General features: G+C 39.4%; 1 protein-coding gene across 3 annotated transcripts in view; it reads left to right on the forward strand.

Annotated features, from left to right (window-relative positions):
- The window catches only part of SLC16A12 (solute carrier family 16 member 12), a 99,498-nt gene extending 87,929 nt beyond the window's left edge, over positions 1–11,569 (forward strand). For all 3 annotated transcript variants that reach the window (XM_009214943.4, XM_009214944.4, XM_003903976.5), the window contains exons 4-7: positions 1,972–2,115; positions 4,051–4,630; positions 6,811–7,070; positions 9,786–11,569. In XM_009214943.4, the coding sequence (XP_009213207.1) occupies positions 1,972–2,115; positions 4,051–4,630; positions 6,811–7,070; positions 9,786–10,048 (1,247 nt within the window). In that variant the 3' untranslated portion in view covers positions 10,049–11,569. The remainder of the gene's footprint in view (positions 1–1,971; positions 2,116–4,050; positions 4,631–6,810; positions 7,071–9,785) is intronic.
- Positions 11,570–15,502: the final 3,933 nt, after the last annotated feature.

Here is a 15,502-nt window from a genome sequence, read left to right on the forward strand (position 1 = left end):
TGCTTACAGAAGTATTGGGGAAGGATAGGATTATGTCGTCATGAGATAAACATATTCATTATGGCTGTAATTTCATTCAAGAAACTCCAAACGTGTTATATAAGGTATATAGGGTGTTCTAGAAACGTATGGAATTAACATTCCATCTGTGTAGTAGAGGACAACAGACCTGGCATTTGTTTAAAATAAATTTCACACTCACATTATTAAACTGATGTCTTAGAGAGTTTCTAAGATTAAATCAAATTGTTTTTAGCTTAGACCCACTTAATCCATTCATTTAAATGAGTTCTGAGTATTTTAGGAAATGTTCATCTCTTCAAGCCATGTCTTAGTGGCAAAAGGGAAATAATACCTGTATTCAGTAACTCATAGTACCATTTTATTCCATTCTAGGTACTGACTCATATTTCTTTTTGGAAAAAAATACACATACTCAGGAATCAGTTAAATTGTAACTGAAATGTATAACATTTGTTTAGTTGGGGGGAAGCTGAGAGCAGTTCTAAGACTAAAAGCAGATTTCATGAGAAGGCTAAATCAACTCCACTCTTTCAACTAATAAGAAGGTCTTAAGGGATCAAAAAATCATATATTTGAGTTTTAGAGCCTGTCTTTTTTTTTTAAACCACTTGATTTTCAGGGTCTCATTATTAGTCACAGCATTTGCATCAGCACACCAAAGAAGCCATGCTTGTCTTCTCAGAGGATAAAGGTGACTCATTTCCCTCATTTCTATCTTTTGGAGGATAGTCATAATCTCCCAAATAGGAAGAAATGACCTTAGGTGACCAATATGGTCCCAATGACTGTGTGAAGCTTTGAGTAGGGTTATGTCAGAAGCAACGTATTTAAATTCTATGCAAGATCAAGAGGCCTGTTGTAAGCAATTACCATATACCTACCTCCTCACCTTGTAACATAATATTAGAACATTAAAGTTCAGAGTATGGATGAGAGTCTGCAGAATCACATGTGGGACACCCACTGGGAACGGATCTGCTCTGTGATGAACAGAGAAGCTACCAGTTGAGTTGGCCCCCAGTTTCAGTCTGATCGATACGAAAATGATCATACTCTTCAAACACCTAGAAAATCAGCTCTTCTGATCTTGCTACTAAGAGTTACTGATGTCAGCATGAATTTTTCCTTAGAAGGAAACTCACATGCCTTCCTCACCCATCACTCCTGCCATTAGTCAGAGAGACCCAAAGAGTAAGGGGCAGAGATAACCTCACAATCAGTGTTAGGTGCTCTTGTTGGTGACCTTGGGCCATGCCATATACCCCTGAACTTCAGTTCCTTTTTGGCCTCTTCTGGCTTTACTTAATGTTCTATGAGCCTTGAGGTCAACATAATTCTGATACACTGACTGGTAAGCCACAAATCGAGTGAGACCAATCAGAATGTCACCATGTACATGAAGCATTTTGCTTAGATTTTCTGGGCTTTGATATCTCAACTACAGGGCTTGCTGAAGCCTGAAAACCGGACCAGATTGTGGAATTTGTCTATGATCTCTCTCCCTGGTCTTTTACTGCATAACACTGCTGGTCACATGGTGTTATCCACTTTCTTTCTCCACCAATTAATTGTCACCATTATTGCTAATGATATAGGATCAACACTATAGTAAGCATCCCTGTGCAAGTGACATGTAATTTAGAGAAAGTTGATCCACTGTTTAAAAAGCACCTTACAGTCCTGCCAGTGTGACTATAATAGAATGAAGAGGAATGAGCCTTGAAATGCAGGTCAGGACACTTGAGTTCTATTCCAGCCCTGCTGCTTATTGTCTGTGGGACCGTGGACAATCACTTCCTTTGTCTGGGCCTCAGTTTGCAAAGCTGCAGAATTAATAGGGTGGGCCCAATGCTTTAAAGGTTCTCTGCTCTGTCAATGCCACATCACAGCCTTTTCACAGTGCCCTCAAGGCCTTTCTGTTGAACCTATTTCTTATTGTTTTTGAAGCTCCACTTGGGAGTGTCGTCAGTAACCATTTATCCTGTCAAGTGGGAATCATGCTGGGTGGCTTGCTTGCATCTACCGGACTCATCCTGAGCTCATTTGCCACGAGTCTGAAGCATCTCTACCTCACTCTGGGAGTTCTTACAGGTAAGGGCACTTGGTACCACCTGTCTCACGCCACTCCATCCAGGGGGTTCCAAGCACATCAACAGAGAAGTAACTCATAAAATATTCGTTTTGTTAGATGTATAATTTAGTTGACCTAGCTTATGTTTACCTACCTAGCAGTTAAACAGAGCTGGAAATGAGATTATATTACCCTAATGAAAATGCATCTCCACTTTAATTCAGCCAGATGGCAAAAGCAACTGCAGCTTTCTCTTCGGAATTAGTGTATGGCTGAGATTCTGTACTCAGAAGAAACAAGATATTACCCAGGGCAACGTGAATTTTCAGCAATGGTCATTCTTCCAACCATTGCCAAGACATTAAAATACTATTGACAGTCAATCTGAGTTGCTCCTGCTTTGTAATGAATATTGCTGTCCAATAAACGGGAGTTTCTCATTTTAAAAAAGCCCTTTATTGTGAATATTCTTATATTACGCATTCTTTCTCAATGCTATAACTTTAGCAAATTATAATAAATCCCACGGGTAAAAAACAATATGTACAGTCAATAAATCACACTTACAGAGACGGCATAGGATCAAGATGAGTTGGCTGTGGGACTGCAGTAGGAGTTTGCCCATCACTCAAAGGGGTGTGGAGAGTAGCGCCAACTCCTGTCTGGGCATTGTGCCATTGGTGTGGCGTGAATAAGGTCAATAAAGGATGTAACCTCATAGTGAGGCTATAAATTTGGCTGTGTTAGCTAAAGAAGGTACATCCACCCCTAATAACCCAAAGAACCTGACTGCTGCTATGGTGACCAGTGGATCCCAGTTTACCAGGCACTGTCCTGGTTTTAACACTGAAAGTCCCACATCCAGAAACCCCTGAGTCCAGGCAACTCTGGGTTGCTGGCTACCCTACACTGCAGATGAAAGCAGGAGCTTCAGAAGGTGATTCTCTTTTTCCTTCTCTGACATTCTAGTTGCCATAAAATCTAGGCTCAAAGCCCCTCAGATTTTCTCTACTTAAGAAGTCATAGAAGTTGATCTTTTTTTTTTTTTTTTTTTTTTTTTTTGAGACAGGATCTATCTGACCCTGTCCTCAGGCTGGAGTGCAGTGGCACAATCTCAGCTGCAACCTCTGTCTCCTGGGCTCAAGCCATCCTCCCCCTTCAGCCTCCTGAGTAGCTGAGACTACAGGCGCATGCCACCACACCTGGCTAATTTTTTTTTTTTTTTTTTCCAGAGATGGGGTTTTGCCATATTGCCCAGGCTAGTCTCAAACTCCTGAGCTCAAGTGGTCTGCCTGCCTCGGCCTCCCACAGCGCTGGGATTACAGGCATAAGCCACTGCACCCAGCCCAAAAGTTGAAGTCTCTAGAAAGCTTTCTCTAGAGCGTCAACATTTGTCTCCTGACCTTAAGAGATGTTTTCACATATGTGAAAATATACATTGCTATGTTCACATATAAAACTGGCATAATGTTTCCCAACTATGTAAAATTACCCTGGAATTTTCATAGTTGTATATGCTATTTGAATCCAAATTCCAGCGTGGTACAGATTATCAGTGTTGTGTCTTCATAGGCAGTGAAGAGTTGAGGCAATTGTCTGGATTATTTAAGTTAAAAAATGGAGGAGGTGATGAGCTTCTTTGGTTGACATTATCCAGATTTTCTAGTGAATTCCAATATAGTTCATATAATGCTTTTTATGTTCTTCATTTAACTTTGTTTATGAAGTCACATTTCCTTAAGGGTGTTCTCCCTAAGAAGAAAGTCATGTATATTCTACATTTGCCAAATTGTGAATGACTGGTGAGGGGAGACTCATTTTAAGCTTGGTGTAAAAAGCAGCTTTAAAAGTGTTTAATGAGAGGTCAGATTCTCTTTAATATGAATCATTGTATTCTGAGATATCGTTGGCTGTTTATGGTACATCAGCACTCATAGAGTTCTCTTTATCCTCAGGTCTGGGATTTGCACTTTGTTACTCTCCAGCTATTGCCATGGTTGGCAAGTACTTCAGCAGACGGAAAGCCCTTGCTTACGGTATTGCCATGTCAGGAAGTGGCATTGGCACCTTCATCCTGGCTCCTGTGGTTCAGCTCCTTATTGAACAGTTTTCCTGGCGGGGAGCCTTACTCATTCTTGGGGGCTTTGTCTTGAATCTCTGTGTTTGTGGTGCCTTGATGAGGCCAATTACTCTTAAAGAGGATCACACTACTCCAGAGCAGGACCATGTCTGTAGAACTCAGAAAGAAGACTTTAAGCGGGTGTCTCCCTATTCATCTTTGACCAAAGAATGGGCACAGACTTGCCTCTGTTGCTGTTTGCAGCAAGAGTACAGTTTTTTACTGATGTCAGACTTTGTTGTGTTAGCCATCTCCGTTCTGTTTATGGCTTATGGCTGCAGCCCTCTCTTTGTGTACTTGGTGCCTTATGCTTTGAGTGTTGGAGTGAGTCATCAGCAAGCTGCTTTTCTTATGTCCATACTTGGAGTGATTGACATTATTGGCAATATTACATTTGGATGGCTGACCGACAGAAGGTAAAATTCATGAAACTACAATTGGTTCCCCACCAGGGGACTTTAAGCCTTGAGTTTCTCCTCAGCTCCTTACCCTGTAGAATACCTAGGTCTGAATAATGTTAATAAGTCTGCAGTATCTGAAGGCATCTCCCTTGCTGGTTCTTCTAGATCAGAGGTTGGCAACATTTTCTGTAAAGGGACAGATAGTAAACATTTTTGGCTTTGTAGGCCAAGTGTTCTTCATCACAGCTATCCAACTCTGCTATTATAGTACAAAACAGCCACAGACAATATGTAAACAAAAGAGAGTGGCTATGTTCCAATAAGACTTTATGCAAACTGAAATGTGAATTTCTCTTATAATTTTCATGTGTCACAAAATATTGTTCTTTTGATTTTTTCCAACCATTTTTAAACGGAAAAACCATTCTTAGTTCACAGGTAGTACAAAAAGAGGTCGTGGGCCAGATGTGTCTAAATTGCAGAAGCCTAGGGTAACTACAGGTTCTGGTGGTAGATTTAAGATTTAATTCCATCCTAAGATGAGTCAGTCCTCAAGCAAGGCAACTTCTGGCTGGGTGTGGTGGTGTTAGTTTATTTTGAACCACTCCTGACTGGCAATGGAAAAAGGAGCAGAATCCAATTCAGGCAGGAGGGCCAGGGTCAATGATAACACATTATCTGTAGCCACATATTTATGTTTGACAATGCAAATTGCAAATAATTTCCTTGTAATTGTAGGCTTAGAAACCAAAGTTATAAGAAATCTACGAAGTAATTTCTTCAGCAAATGCTCATCTGTTTGGACTGAAGAATGCAGGCCACTTATATTCTCCTAAATGGTGAACCATTCACACTTGAGAGGTGACTTGCAGAGCTAATACCATCATGTAGCTTCTCACAAATTATGTTTTTGGCAATTAATCAGGATCCAACTGCCATTATCCAGTGTTATGAATATGATATTTAGTATTAATTGGACATTTGTAATGGTTAAAGAAGAAGGAGAAGAGCAAAGAGTACCTATTTTCACAATCAAATAACTCAGCAAGAAGCAGCCAGGTGTAGGTCTAATGGAGGCATCTCTAGTCTGAGGCATACTAGACCTAAGTTCTTGCACTGGCTCTGCTCCTTATTAACCCTGTAACCTACAGAAAGTCACCTAATCCTCAGATCCACATTGATCTCTCTCTGTAAAATGAGCCAGTGCAATATTTGAGCTGACATTATACAGAGTCTTTGAAATAATTCATATCATAGATGGGTTTGGAGTTATCAGGAAAATTAATGGGAATACCACTAAGACTTTGTCCTAGTCCAAGACCTCCATCATCTCTGGCAAACCATTTTAATGTCTTTGTATTACAGTTTCCCCTTTGTGTAACCACTTGGGTTATTGCGTATTTATATACCAATGGATAACATATCTAAAAGCATCTAATAAGGTAGACTGCTAGGAAAATTACCCTCCTGACCCTTTACGTCAAGCTTGTCCAACCTGCAGCCCATGGGCTGCCTGCAGCCTGGGATGGCTTTGAATGTGGTCCAATACAAATTTGTAAACTTTCTTACAACACTTTGAGATTTATGCACACACTCACTCTCTCTTTCTTTCTTTCTTTCTTTCTTTCTTTCTTTCTTTCTTTCTTTCTTTTCTTCCTTCCTTCCTTCCTTCCTTCCTTCCTTCCTTCCTTCCTTCCTTCGTTCCTTCCTTTCCTTTCCTTTCCTCTTTCCTTTCTTTCTTTTTTTTCATCAGCTATCATTAGTGTTAGTTTATTTTATGTGTGGCCCAAGACAATTATTCTTCTTCCAATGTGGCCCAGGGAAGCCAAAAGATTGGAGACCCCTGCTCTACATTTTATTTCACGACTACTTTCAGAGTAACCCTGTGAGATAAGTAACCTTTCCATTTTATAGCTAAAGAAATTGAGTTAGGCAGGCAGTGGGTGGCAGAAATACTTTTAATATTCTACCTTTCTAATTTTGAAGCATATATTCTTTCTACCACACCATGCTTACTGGGGAGATGAATTCTTGCATTTGCAAAAAGGAAAGATAGGAAGACAACATAGATAACACACAATGGGAAAGCCATCTCTGTAAATAACTGCAGTGCTTACTGCTACATAGCCGTGGCTCTAAAGCTCTTTTACAGAATGTGTACATCTTGCACTCATTCTTGTTCTTCATATCAACAGGTGTCTGAAGAATTACCAGTACGTTTGCTACCTCTTTGCTGTGGGAATGGATGGGCTCTGCTATCTCTGCCTTCCAATGCTTCAAAGTCTCCCTCTGCTCGTGCCTTTCTCTTGTACCTTTGGCTACTTTGATGGTGCCTACGTGACTTTGATCCCAGTAGTGACCACAGAGATAGTGGGGACCACCTCTTTGTCATCAGCGCTTGGTGTGGTATACTTCCTTCACGCAGTGCCATACTTGGTGAGCCCACCCATCGCAGGTAAGTTTCCAGAGAGAAACCCCAACCACCTTTTCTCTTTGGCATATTGATGTGAAAACAGCAAACTCACATGCAGTCAATGAGAAGAATTGTCAAGAGAGTTGGGGAAGAGTGAAAGAGAAAAGGAACATATGAGCCCTCAAAACTATCTTGGTCCCACCTACATCCTTGTTTTATAATCTTCTTCCAACCAAGTAAGAATCTTAGCCTACCTGGAAAGAGTAAGTCCCAAATTAGGGTCTTGATTGCTTTCCATATTAATGATGGGAGCAGGGGGATGGAGCAGTTGTTTAGCTTTATAAATAAGTAGGGTGCATTCAGAGGGAAGTCTCAGGGGAGAACAGGATTCCAACAGGGGGCAGTGGGTGATGAGGCTGAAATTATAAATGCCTGTGTCATAGTGGAGTGTTTTGGGTGCCTGACAAAGGAACTGGGCTCTATTCTTCAGAGACTATGGATAGTATTAAAGTCTTTATGTAAAAGGATAATATGGTAAAGTGTATATGTTAGAAAATGTGATCTAGCAATTGATCTAGTAACTTAAGAGAGAGGTAGCTAAGATTCCATTCTAATGGTTTAGGAGGCAGCTGATAAAGGCCTAGCTAGGGCTGCTGCAGCAGAAATAAAGATGAGCTCTGGGGGCAAGGAGGGTTTTCAAAACAAAATTCAGCAGAATTTAGCATACAGAGGTGAATGAGAGATATAAGTCAAGGATGACTTAGAAAATAATGTCATGGTTGAGAAAATAAAGAAATTAGAGAAAGTGGCTTTGCCTGAAAAATAATGAATATGGTTTTTAGATATGTTGAGATTTCTGAAATATACAGGTAGAAATGCTCAATAGAGCTGTTTAAAGATGAAATATGAGCTTTAATGGATGGCCTGATTTATATATAGATTTGGGAGTCATCATATAAAGCACCCAGAATGTTTTATAAACTCTAAAATGCTATAGAGTAAAGCATGATTAAACAAATAATTTGACAAATATTTATCGTATGCATTAAACAAGTAATTCAACAAGTATATATTGTGTATGTAACTAGCATTGTGTTTATCATGCTGGAGAGACCGGAGTAAACAGGTTGGAACTTGTTTCTCCTTCCTAAAGCATGTGGTCTTACACCACCTGCATCAGAGTCTCCTAGGGACCTTATTAAAAATGCAGATTCCTTGACACTCCCACCTAGATCTGAATGTTGAGGATGAGTTCCAGAAATCTATATTTTCAACCAGCTTTGTTGTGGTGCTCATGCATGGTAAATATTGAGAATTACTGTGCCATATTATTATCTGCCTAAATTAAAACTGAGAGAGTGAACAAGGTCTCTGAAGACAGGCAAAAGAGAAATAACCCAAAACTTTGCCTAGAAAGAAGGCAGGAATTTTTTTGAGGAAGACACGGTTTCTGCTATTAGCTATTATTGTGAATAGACAGTTTCAGGCTATTTCCAAATCCAGCAATTGGGGTGGAATAAAAACAGCAAACTAGGGGAAATTGTGGCCGCTTCAGTGGTGCAGATGAAAAAATCCTGTTCAGTTTAAACTCCATGGTGATCTTTATGTTTAATGCTCCATTTTTGAAAACTGCCCCCAAAATGTTCGCACGTCCTCCCTCCATAGCCTATTTTAGTGCTCACCAACCTTTAGAAACAGTGTCATCCTATCAAAGGTCACAGGACACAAATGAAATTGGGATTCATGAATCTTTTTTTCAGTTCGTGGCCTTCATTGGCAAATCAGACACGATACTCATTACTGGGAATTCGAGGATTAATTCTTATTGTATCATTTTCTTACTTATTTACCTTTCAAATAACAACTCTCTACTCGGTCTTTTTTGTTTGGTGCTATAGAAATGCACAAGTAAATCAAACAATAACTAAAATATCTGAGAGCAGTTTAAATTCAGGAAATTTTGTGGGACTTATAACAACTTCTACATGCCATTTTCAACTAATGGATTTGAAGTGGGTAAAGAAGAAATCATATACTTCTCTGATGGGTTTTCTTGGCAGATCAGAAAGTTTGAAGGAATTTTAAAAAACCTTGGTTAATTATAAAATAATTGCCTGATGAAGTATAATGTTACCCCACTGGTTTTCTGTCATTGTGGCCCCTATTTTGCATATCATATGCCCGGTTTTCCTCAAAATGTAGAGCTGAGATAGATATTGAGATTAATTTGTTGCAACAAGAGATAAAGAAAAAAAAAGCTAGTTTGCATTTGCGAATTCTAAAATGGCCCAAAGTTCTGATTTTTCAAACTGGATAGAGTATAATGACTGAATCCAGTTGAAAATGTGATACTGCTTTGAAGCGTCATGTTACTCAAAATAGTGTATGGGTGCTGTGACTACTACTAGCATTTTTTACAAATTCATTCTTTTAACACCCTAGGTGAATTATTCCGACTTGAATAATTTAAATGATGCTATTTTTATCTTTTTACCAGATTTCACGGGGTTAATAATAACTAATATTTACGTTGTGACTACTAAGTACATGATGCTCTTCCAAGCACTTCACATAACAACGATCAATTCACTCTAGAAGTTTTCCTGGAAAACAGAATGTGTTTTTCAGTTGCTGCACAAAATTACAATTGGTGGTGCTGTTGGTCTATTATTAACCTTACAAAGTATTAGAATTTGAGAGTGGGTAAGCAATTGAATTTTCAACTTAACAATATCATTTTGCTGTTGTTTGTTACAGGATGGCTGGTAGATACCACTGGCAGCTACACTGCAGCATTCCTCCTCTGTGGATTTTCAATGATATTTAGTTCTGTGTTGCTTGGCTTTGGTAGACTTGTAAAGAGAATGAGAAAAACCCAGCTGCAGTTCATTGCCAAAGAATCCGATCCCAAGCTGCAGCTATGGACCAATGGATCAGTGGCTTATTCTGTGGAGAGAGAATTAGATCAGAAACATGGGGAGCCTGTGGCTACAGCAGTGCCTGGCTACAGCCTCACATGACCAATGGCCTTGAGCCCCAGAATCTTCAGATTTGAGAGAGGTGTGGGGCCAGCAGATTCTTCGTGTTTCTGAAACTTTTTATTTTGGCAGAAGTATTGCCTTCCAAGGAAACTATTATTATTGTTTTGTTAACATATTAATATTTATAAGGGAAAATAGCACATAATAAGGAAAGCTGGACTAGCCCAGAGGCTTCTCATTTGGGATTTGTACTCATAACTGAACTCATATCTTTTGGTCAATGGGCATAGCTCTGTGAGAAATGTAAGGACACAGCTGATATAATTAGCTGTAATTAGGGATAATTTCAACGCATAACCAAAGCAGATGACACTGGGCAGCAGCTTTGTCCCAGTCTCAGCCCCTTCATGTTCCCTCCTCAGAAAGAAAATGGAAACATTAATGTGTAGCTTTGCTAACCTTGTTCTGGTTAGAGAAAGGAGGTCAGCTTGGGTGTGGTGGTGAAGAGTGAAGATGCCATACCTTTTTCATGGTGGAGTTTCTCATTAGGGTTTTACCTGGGGTTGTTAAAAGAATACTTGAGATTCTTCAAAAGGTGGTGATTAATATAGAAAGAAACTCTTATTTTTTTCTCTCTTAGTCTTGCAGCCAGCCCTTGCCTCTGCCCAAGGGTAGACACCACTATGAGAATCCAAATAATCATGGAGTGCCATGGTTGGAATAGATCTCAAAGGGTGGCTGGTAAGATCTATTTGAAATTGTCCACTGGAAACTGAAAGCTCTTTTCCTAAGACCGGGTTCCAGGCTCTCACCTTTGTTACCATCACATATAATACTTACTCTAAATTTAGCAGAACACACTTAGTCACAAGGACAACCTCTCAATCTTACCTGAAATGTTAACACCAAAACTTCTCATTTTTTACCTTCAGAGAAAAAGCTCTTATTTAAACTGCAGACGCATTCCTGTTAGGATGAAAAAATGTTGGCAGTATTCCAGTTGGGCAGGAACTGAATTCTTGAATCAGCAGGTCTCTGGTGAGAGTTTTCTTTGCAGATCAGACATTTAGTTTTATCATTACCCAAAAGAGGATAGGAGGGGGTCAGTTATCTGAACAAATATTATGCTAGAGATATTCTGAAGGTGAGATTCCTTTCTCCTTGTGTTAATTCTTGTTCCACTGTCCACTGCTCTTCATCTCTTTGTGGATAATAATTAGAAATCTACTCATTGGATTAGAAGTTGATTCATTCTCAAATACTCCACTTTTCTATGGTTTGGGATAATTTCTGAGTCTTCAGATTGAAGAGGGAAGGCATGGAGGGAAGAAAAAGTCCAGATCCCCCAGCTTGTCTCCAACCATTTTAAATCCAAAGGATTATAATCCTGAATCTCACATCATGTCACACCTGTAAATAGGGGCAAATTATGCAATCAATTTTAATTATCAGGAGTTTAAAATCCAAATGTTAAGGAACTGTTTTGACCCTGAAGGCTGTTTAATCCACTGTCCCCTACAAGGCCTCACAAGTGCTGAGGAAAAAAAAAAAAAAAAAAAACCAACCAGCAGTGAGGAGGATCCTGGGTTACTGTGTATGCTCAGCAAGAGAGTTTGCCTACACCTTGATTATTTCATAAAATCACATGTTAATACATTGCTTTCAGAATGAAATACTGACTTGATTTGATAGGAGAAAATGGTAATATTTCTTGTTGTTTTCCAAAGAGAAATGTAAATGTTATCTGTTATCTCCTTACATAGTTTAATAATTTAGTTTTGAAGCCCACACTGGACTGAAAAGAATTTACTTTTCATTGACTTTGTTATTTGCAATTTTAAAAATATTTGGAGCTGGGCATGGTGGCTTACGCCTGTAATCCCAGCACTTTGGGAGGCTAAGGCGGGCGGATCATGAGGTCAGGAGATCGAGACCATCCTGGCTAACATCGTGAAACCCCGTCTCCACTAAAAATGCAAAAAATTACTTGGGCATGGTGGTGGGCGCCTGTAGTCCCAGCTACTCGGGAGGCTGAGGCCAAAGAATCACTTGAACCTGGGAGGCGGAAGTTACAGTGAGCCAAAATCATGCCACTGTACTCCAGCCTGGGCAACAGAGAGAGACTCCATCTCAAAAAAAAAATATATATATATATATATATATATATATATGTGTGTGTGTGTATATATATATATATCTTTATATTTGAAAGACATCTGTAAAACGTCAAAGTTAAAACGACGTTATATCTGTTTGGAATAGCACTTTGCCCTAAATATCATTTTTTGAATTTCAAGCCTAAAGATTTTTTAAAATATGAATAGTTACAAATATTCTTATACATATTTTTTCATCGTGATCACAACAAAATTTTGTTTATGTGGTTCTGCAATATAATTTCTGTGAAGTATTGTAAGTATGCAAAATGAGCATAGTGATCAGAACTTTTAAAGATTTTGTGTAAAAACATTTGGGAGATTTGACTTTATATGTGCATAGATTTGCATTTTACTTTCCCTTTTGAAGCAGCATTTTTAGAAAATTCGTAAGAAAAATGTACATCTTAAGGTCTACTATTTTACATTTCTACACAGAATTTTGGTGTTAATGTTCCATGTGTCTATACTGTTTATTTCAAAACTGAGAAATTCATGGGAATGATGTATTTTGTGGAATCAAGAACAAAATTATAGCGGGATAATTTTACATCTTAAATATTTCTTTCTACTACTGTAAGCTCTACTTTGGGATTATCTGAGTAGAAAATCAGAAGACATTATCTAACTTTATAGATACACTGTATGATTGGGCTCTTTGTTCAGATTGTAATTTCATTAATAGATGAAATATTTATGCTAATATTTTCTTATTTCAAAAGCAAAATAAAATGAGTTTATTGTCCTGTGTTTGGAAAGACATTTTTCCCTTGGACAAGAGGTTTGGATTGGATGGTGAGTGGGCCTGTCTGGATCACGGTAAGATGTGGTCAGCATTTTAAGATGTGTTAAGTAATCAAATGATTTACAAAAACCAAAAGTCTTTATTGAGTTTTTCCAACGTGTGAGCTATTATGCCAGCTACTTCCTATGCATTGTCTCATTTAATCCCCATAGTGACTTCTATCATTATTGTTTTGGAGATGTGGAAAATGAAGCACCAGTTCCCACAGCTCAGTATCCACTGCACTCCTCTAGTGTGAAATCCTGTAAAACTGGGATGCTGCTGATTCTGAAGCCCTGTGTCCTTCCCCTGTGCCTACTTGAATCATCTTATGTGGGTTCAAGAAGCTGTTGGGAAACAGATGCTCCTTTGGACAGATAAAATCCTTTGGATTATGCTTCAATTGTCTAATCAATATTAAAGGAAGATTCTAGATTGGAGATTTCCAAGAGTTTTCCCAAGAGGATCTCTCAAAACCACTACTTCCAGGCTCAGTGGTTTAATTTGCTGTCGATTGATCCAGGCTTCTTCTGGGGAGCATTTAGGGTTGAGGGGGTGAATTGGGGAGCATACTTTGTCCCAAAAGTGAGCTAGTTCCACTGTTTGCCTTCCACATTACCAAAGACAGGCTTTCTCAGGAGTTGAGTTCTTCTTGAAGTGCCTTCACCATTGCCAGTGATAATGAAAATGGTAATGTCTGTTTGGCACTCCCCTTCCTGGTCCCAGTAGGGCAAATTCTGAAATTGTTTACTGAAATGAAATAGTACAAATTCGGCTGGGCGCAGTGGCTCACGCCTGTAATCCCAACACTTTGGGAGGCCGAGGCGGGTGGATCACCAGGTCAGGAGATCGAGACCATTCCTGGCTAACACAGTGAAACCCCATCTGTACTAAAAATACAAAAATTAGCTGGGCATGGTGGTGGGCGCATGTAGTTTCAGATACTCGGGAGGCTGAGGCAGGAGAATGGCGTGAACCCGGGAGGCAGAGCTTGCAGTGAGCCGAGATTGGCCACTCCAGCCTGGGCGACAGAGCGAGACTCCGTCTCAAAAACAAAAAGAAAAGAAAAAAAGAAATAGTACAAATTCGGGGTAGATATCTGAGTTTCTTTCCTCACACTGGAAAGTTTGAGTTAAAAAAATGTTTTTTAAAAAACGTAAAAAATGTTTTAACTCTGTCAAAGAATAGATTTTCATATTTTCATATGAATACCAGCACAGCTACCAATGACAGATGACTGAGGTTTTGTCCCATAGCACAGAAAACTATTTGGTTGGGGGAGTGGGAAGATACTAAATAATGATAAAAAGACTGACATTTAAGACAAAACATTATGGTATTTTTCAAACATATACAAAAGTAGAATGAATAGTGTAAAGAACTTCAGGTACCTATTCCCCGACATCTACAATTATCTACCCATTATCCTCTCCCTTGATGAAGCAATTTGAAATATATTAACTTGTGCGCAGCTCGTGTTTCCTTCAGCTGCCAGGGAATACCTGAACTTGGCCAGAATAATTTGTTCATGCTAACAGGGACACGTGTGGTTAGTATCACCTATTAATGAGCCACATCATTACTTACAAAGCTGATTCGGGCCCCTTTCTTGCTATGGGCTTTGAGTATCAATTGAAGATTAAAATTTTCTCCTTCTCTCCCTAGCACCCTAAAGGGTCTATCTACCTGAGGCCCAGGGCTGTATTAAATAAGTTAAAAGGGCCTTTTTTTTTTCTTTTCTCTCTCTCTCGTGACCCAAGAGAGTCAAACCAATGAAAAGGGATTTTGAGGTTTAGATGAGAGTGATCATTACTACTCTCATTATTGCTCTTAATTGTTTAAGGGTCAGAGGTCTTTTTGAGGGATCTGGAAACTAAGATTGGTCTAGAATTAAATAAAAAGCAGTTTATTTTTGAGGGTTGAGTTGGCATTAAAAGGCTTTAGAATTAGCATTTCAAATGTAGCCCTTTTCAAGTTTTTCCGTAAATGTTTCTTTTGTGATGACAAGTTAGACCTTTTCCCACTGACCAGTGTAATGATAGAAGAGTTCTCAAGGACCTTGTACTACGAAAGATGAAGACCTGTGCTCATTCTTGGATAGATTATTTTTGCAACTGGGGGCAGAGCAAGGTGTGGGTATGGGTTAAGGTAGGGAAGAGTTTGGGAGTGGGAGAAAGAATGGGGGGCAGCCTCTGTGTAGTTACCTGAGGCTCCGGCCCACGTGCAGGTGGATGAATCCAGATATCTGACCCTAAGTTTCTAAAGCTCAAACAAGGAAGAGCAAAGTCTTTTTCAGAGTCACAGAACTGACAGGGCTGGTGTGAGCATTCAGTGCCCACACTGGACCTACGAGGTCACACAGGGTGTGGTTCCTGTCCTTAGGCTACATCCCCCATCCTCTACTACACTCTAGTGCCCAGTTTTTCTATCAGTTCCTCCAAGCACCAAGCCTCCCCTTTCTACCCCCGACCTTGGGGCATTTTGCATATGTTGATCCCTGTGATCACTCTCTTCTCATATTTTGGGCCTCAGTTTAAATGTCACTGCCCTAGA

Source organism: Papio anubis, chromosome 11, assembly GCF_008728515.1.
Source record: "Papio anubis isolate 15944 chromosome 11, Panubis1.0, whole genome shotgun sequence".
In the NCBI taxonomy this organism is placed as follows: Eukaryota; Metazoa; Chordata; class Mammalia; order Primates; family Cercopithecidae; genus Papio; species Papio anubis.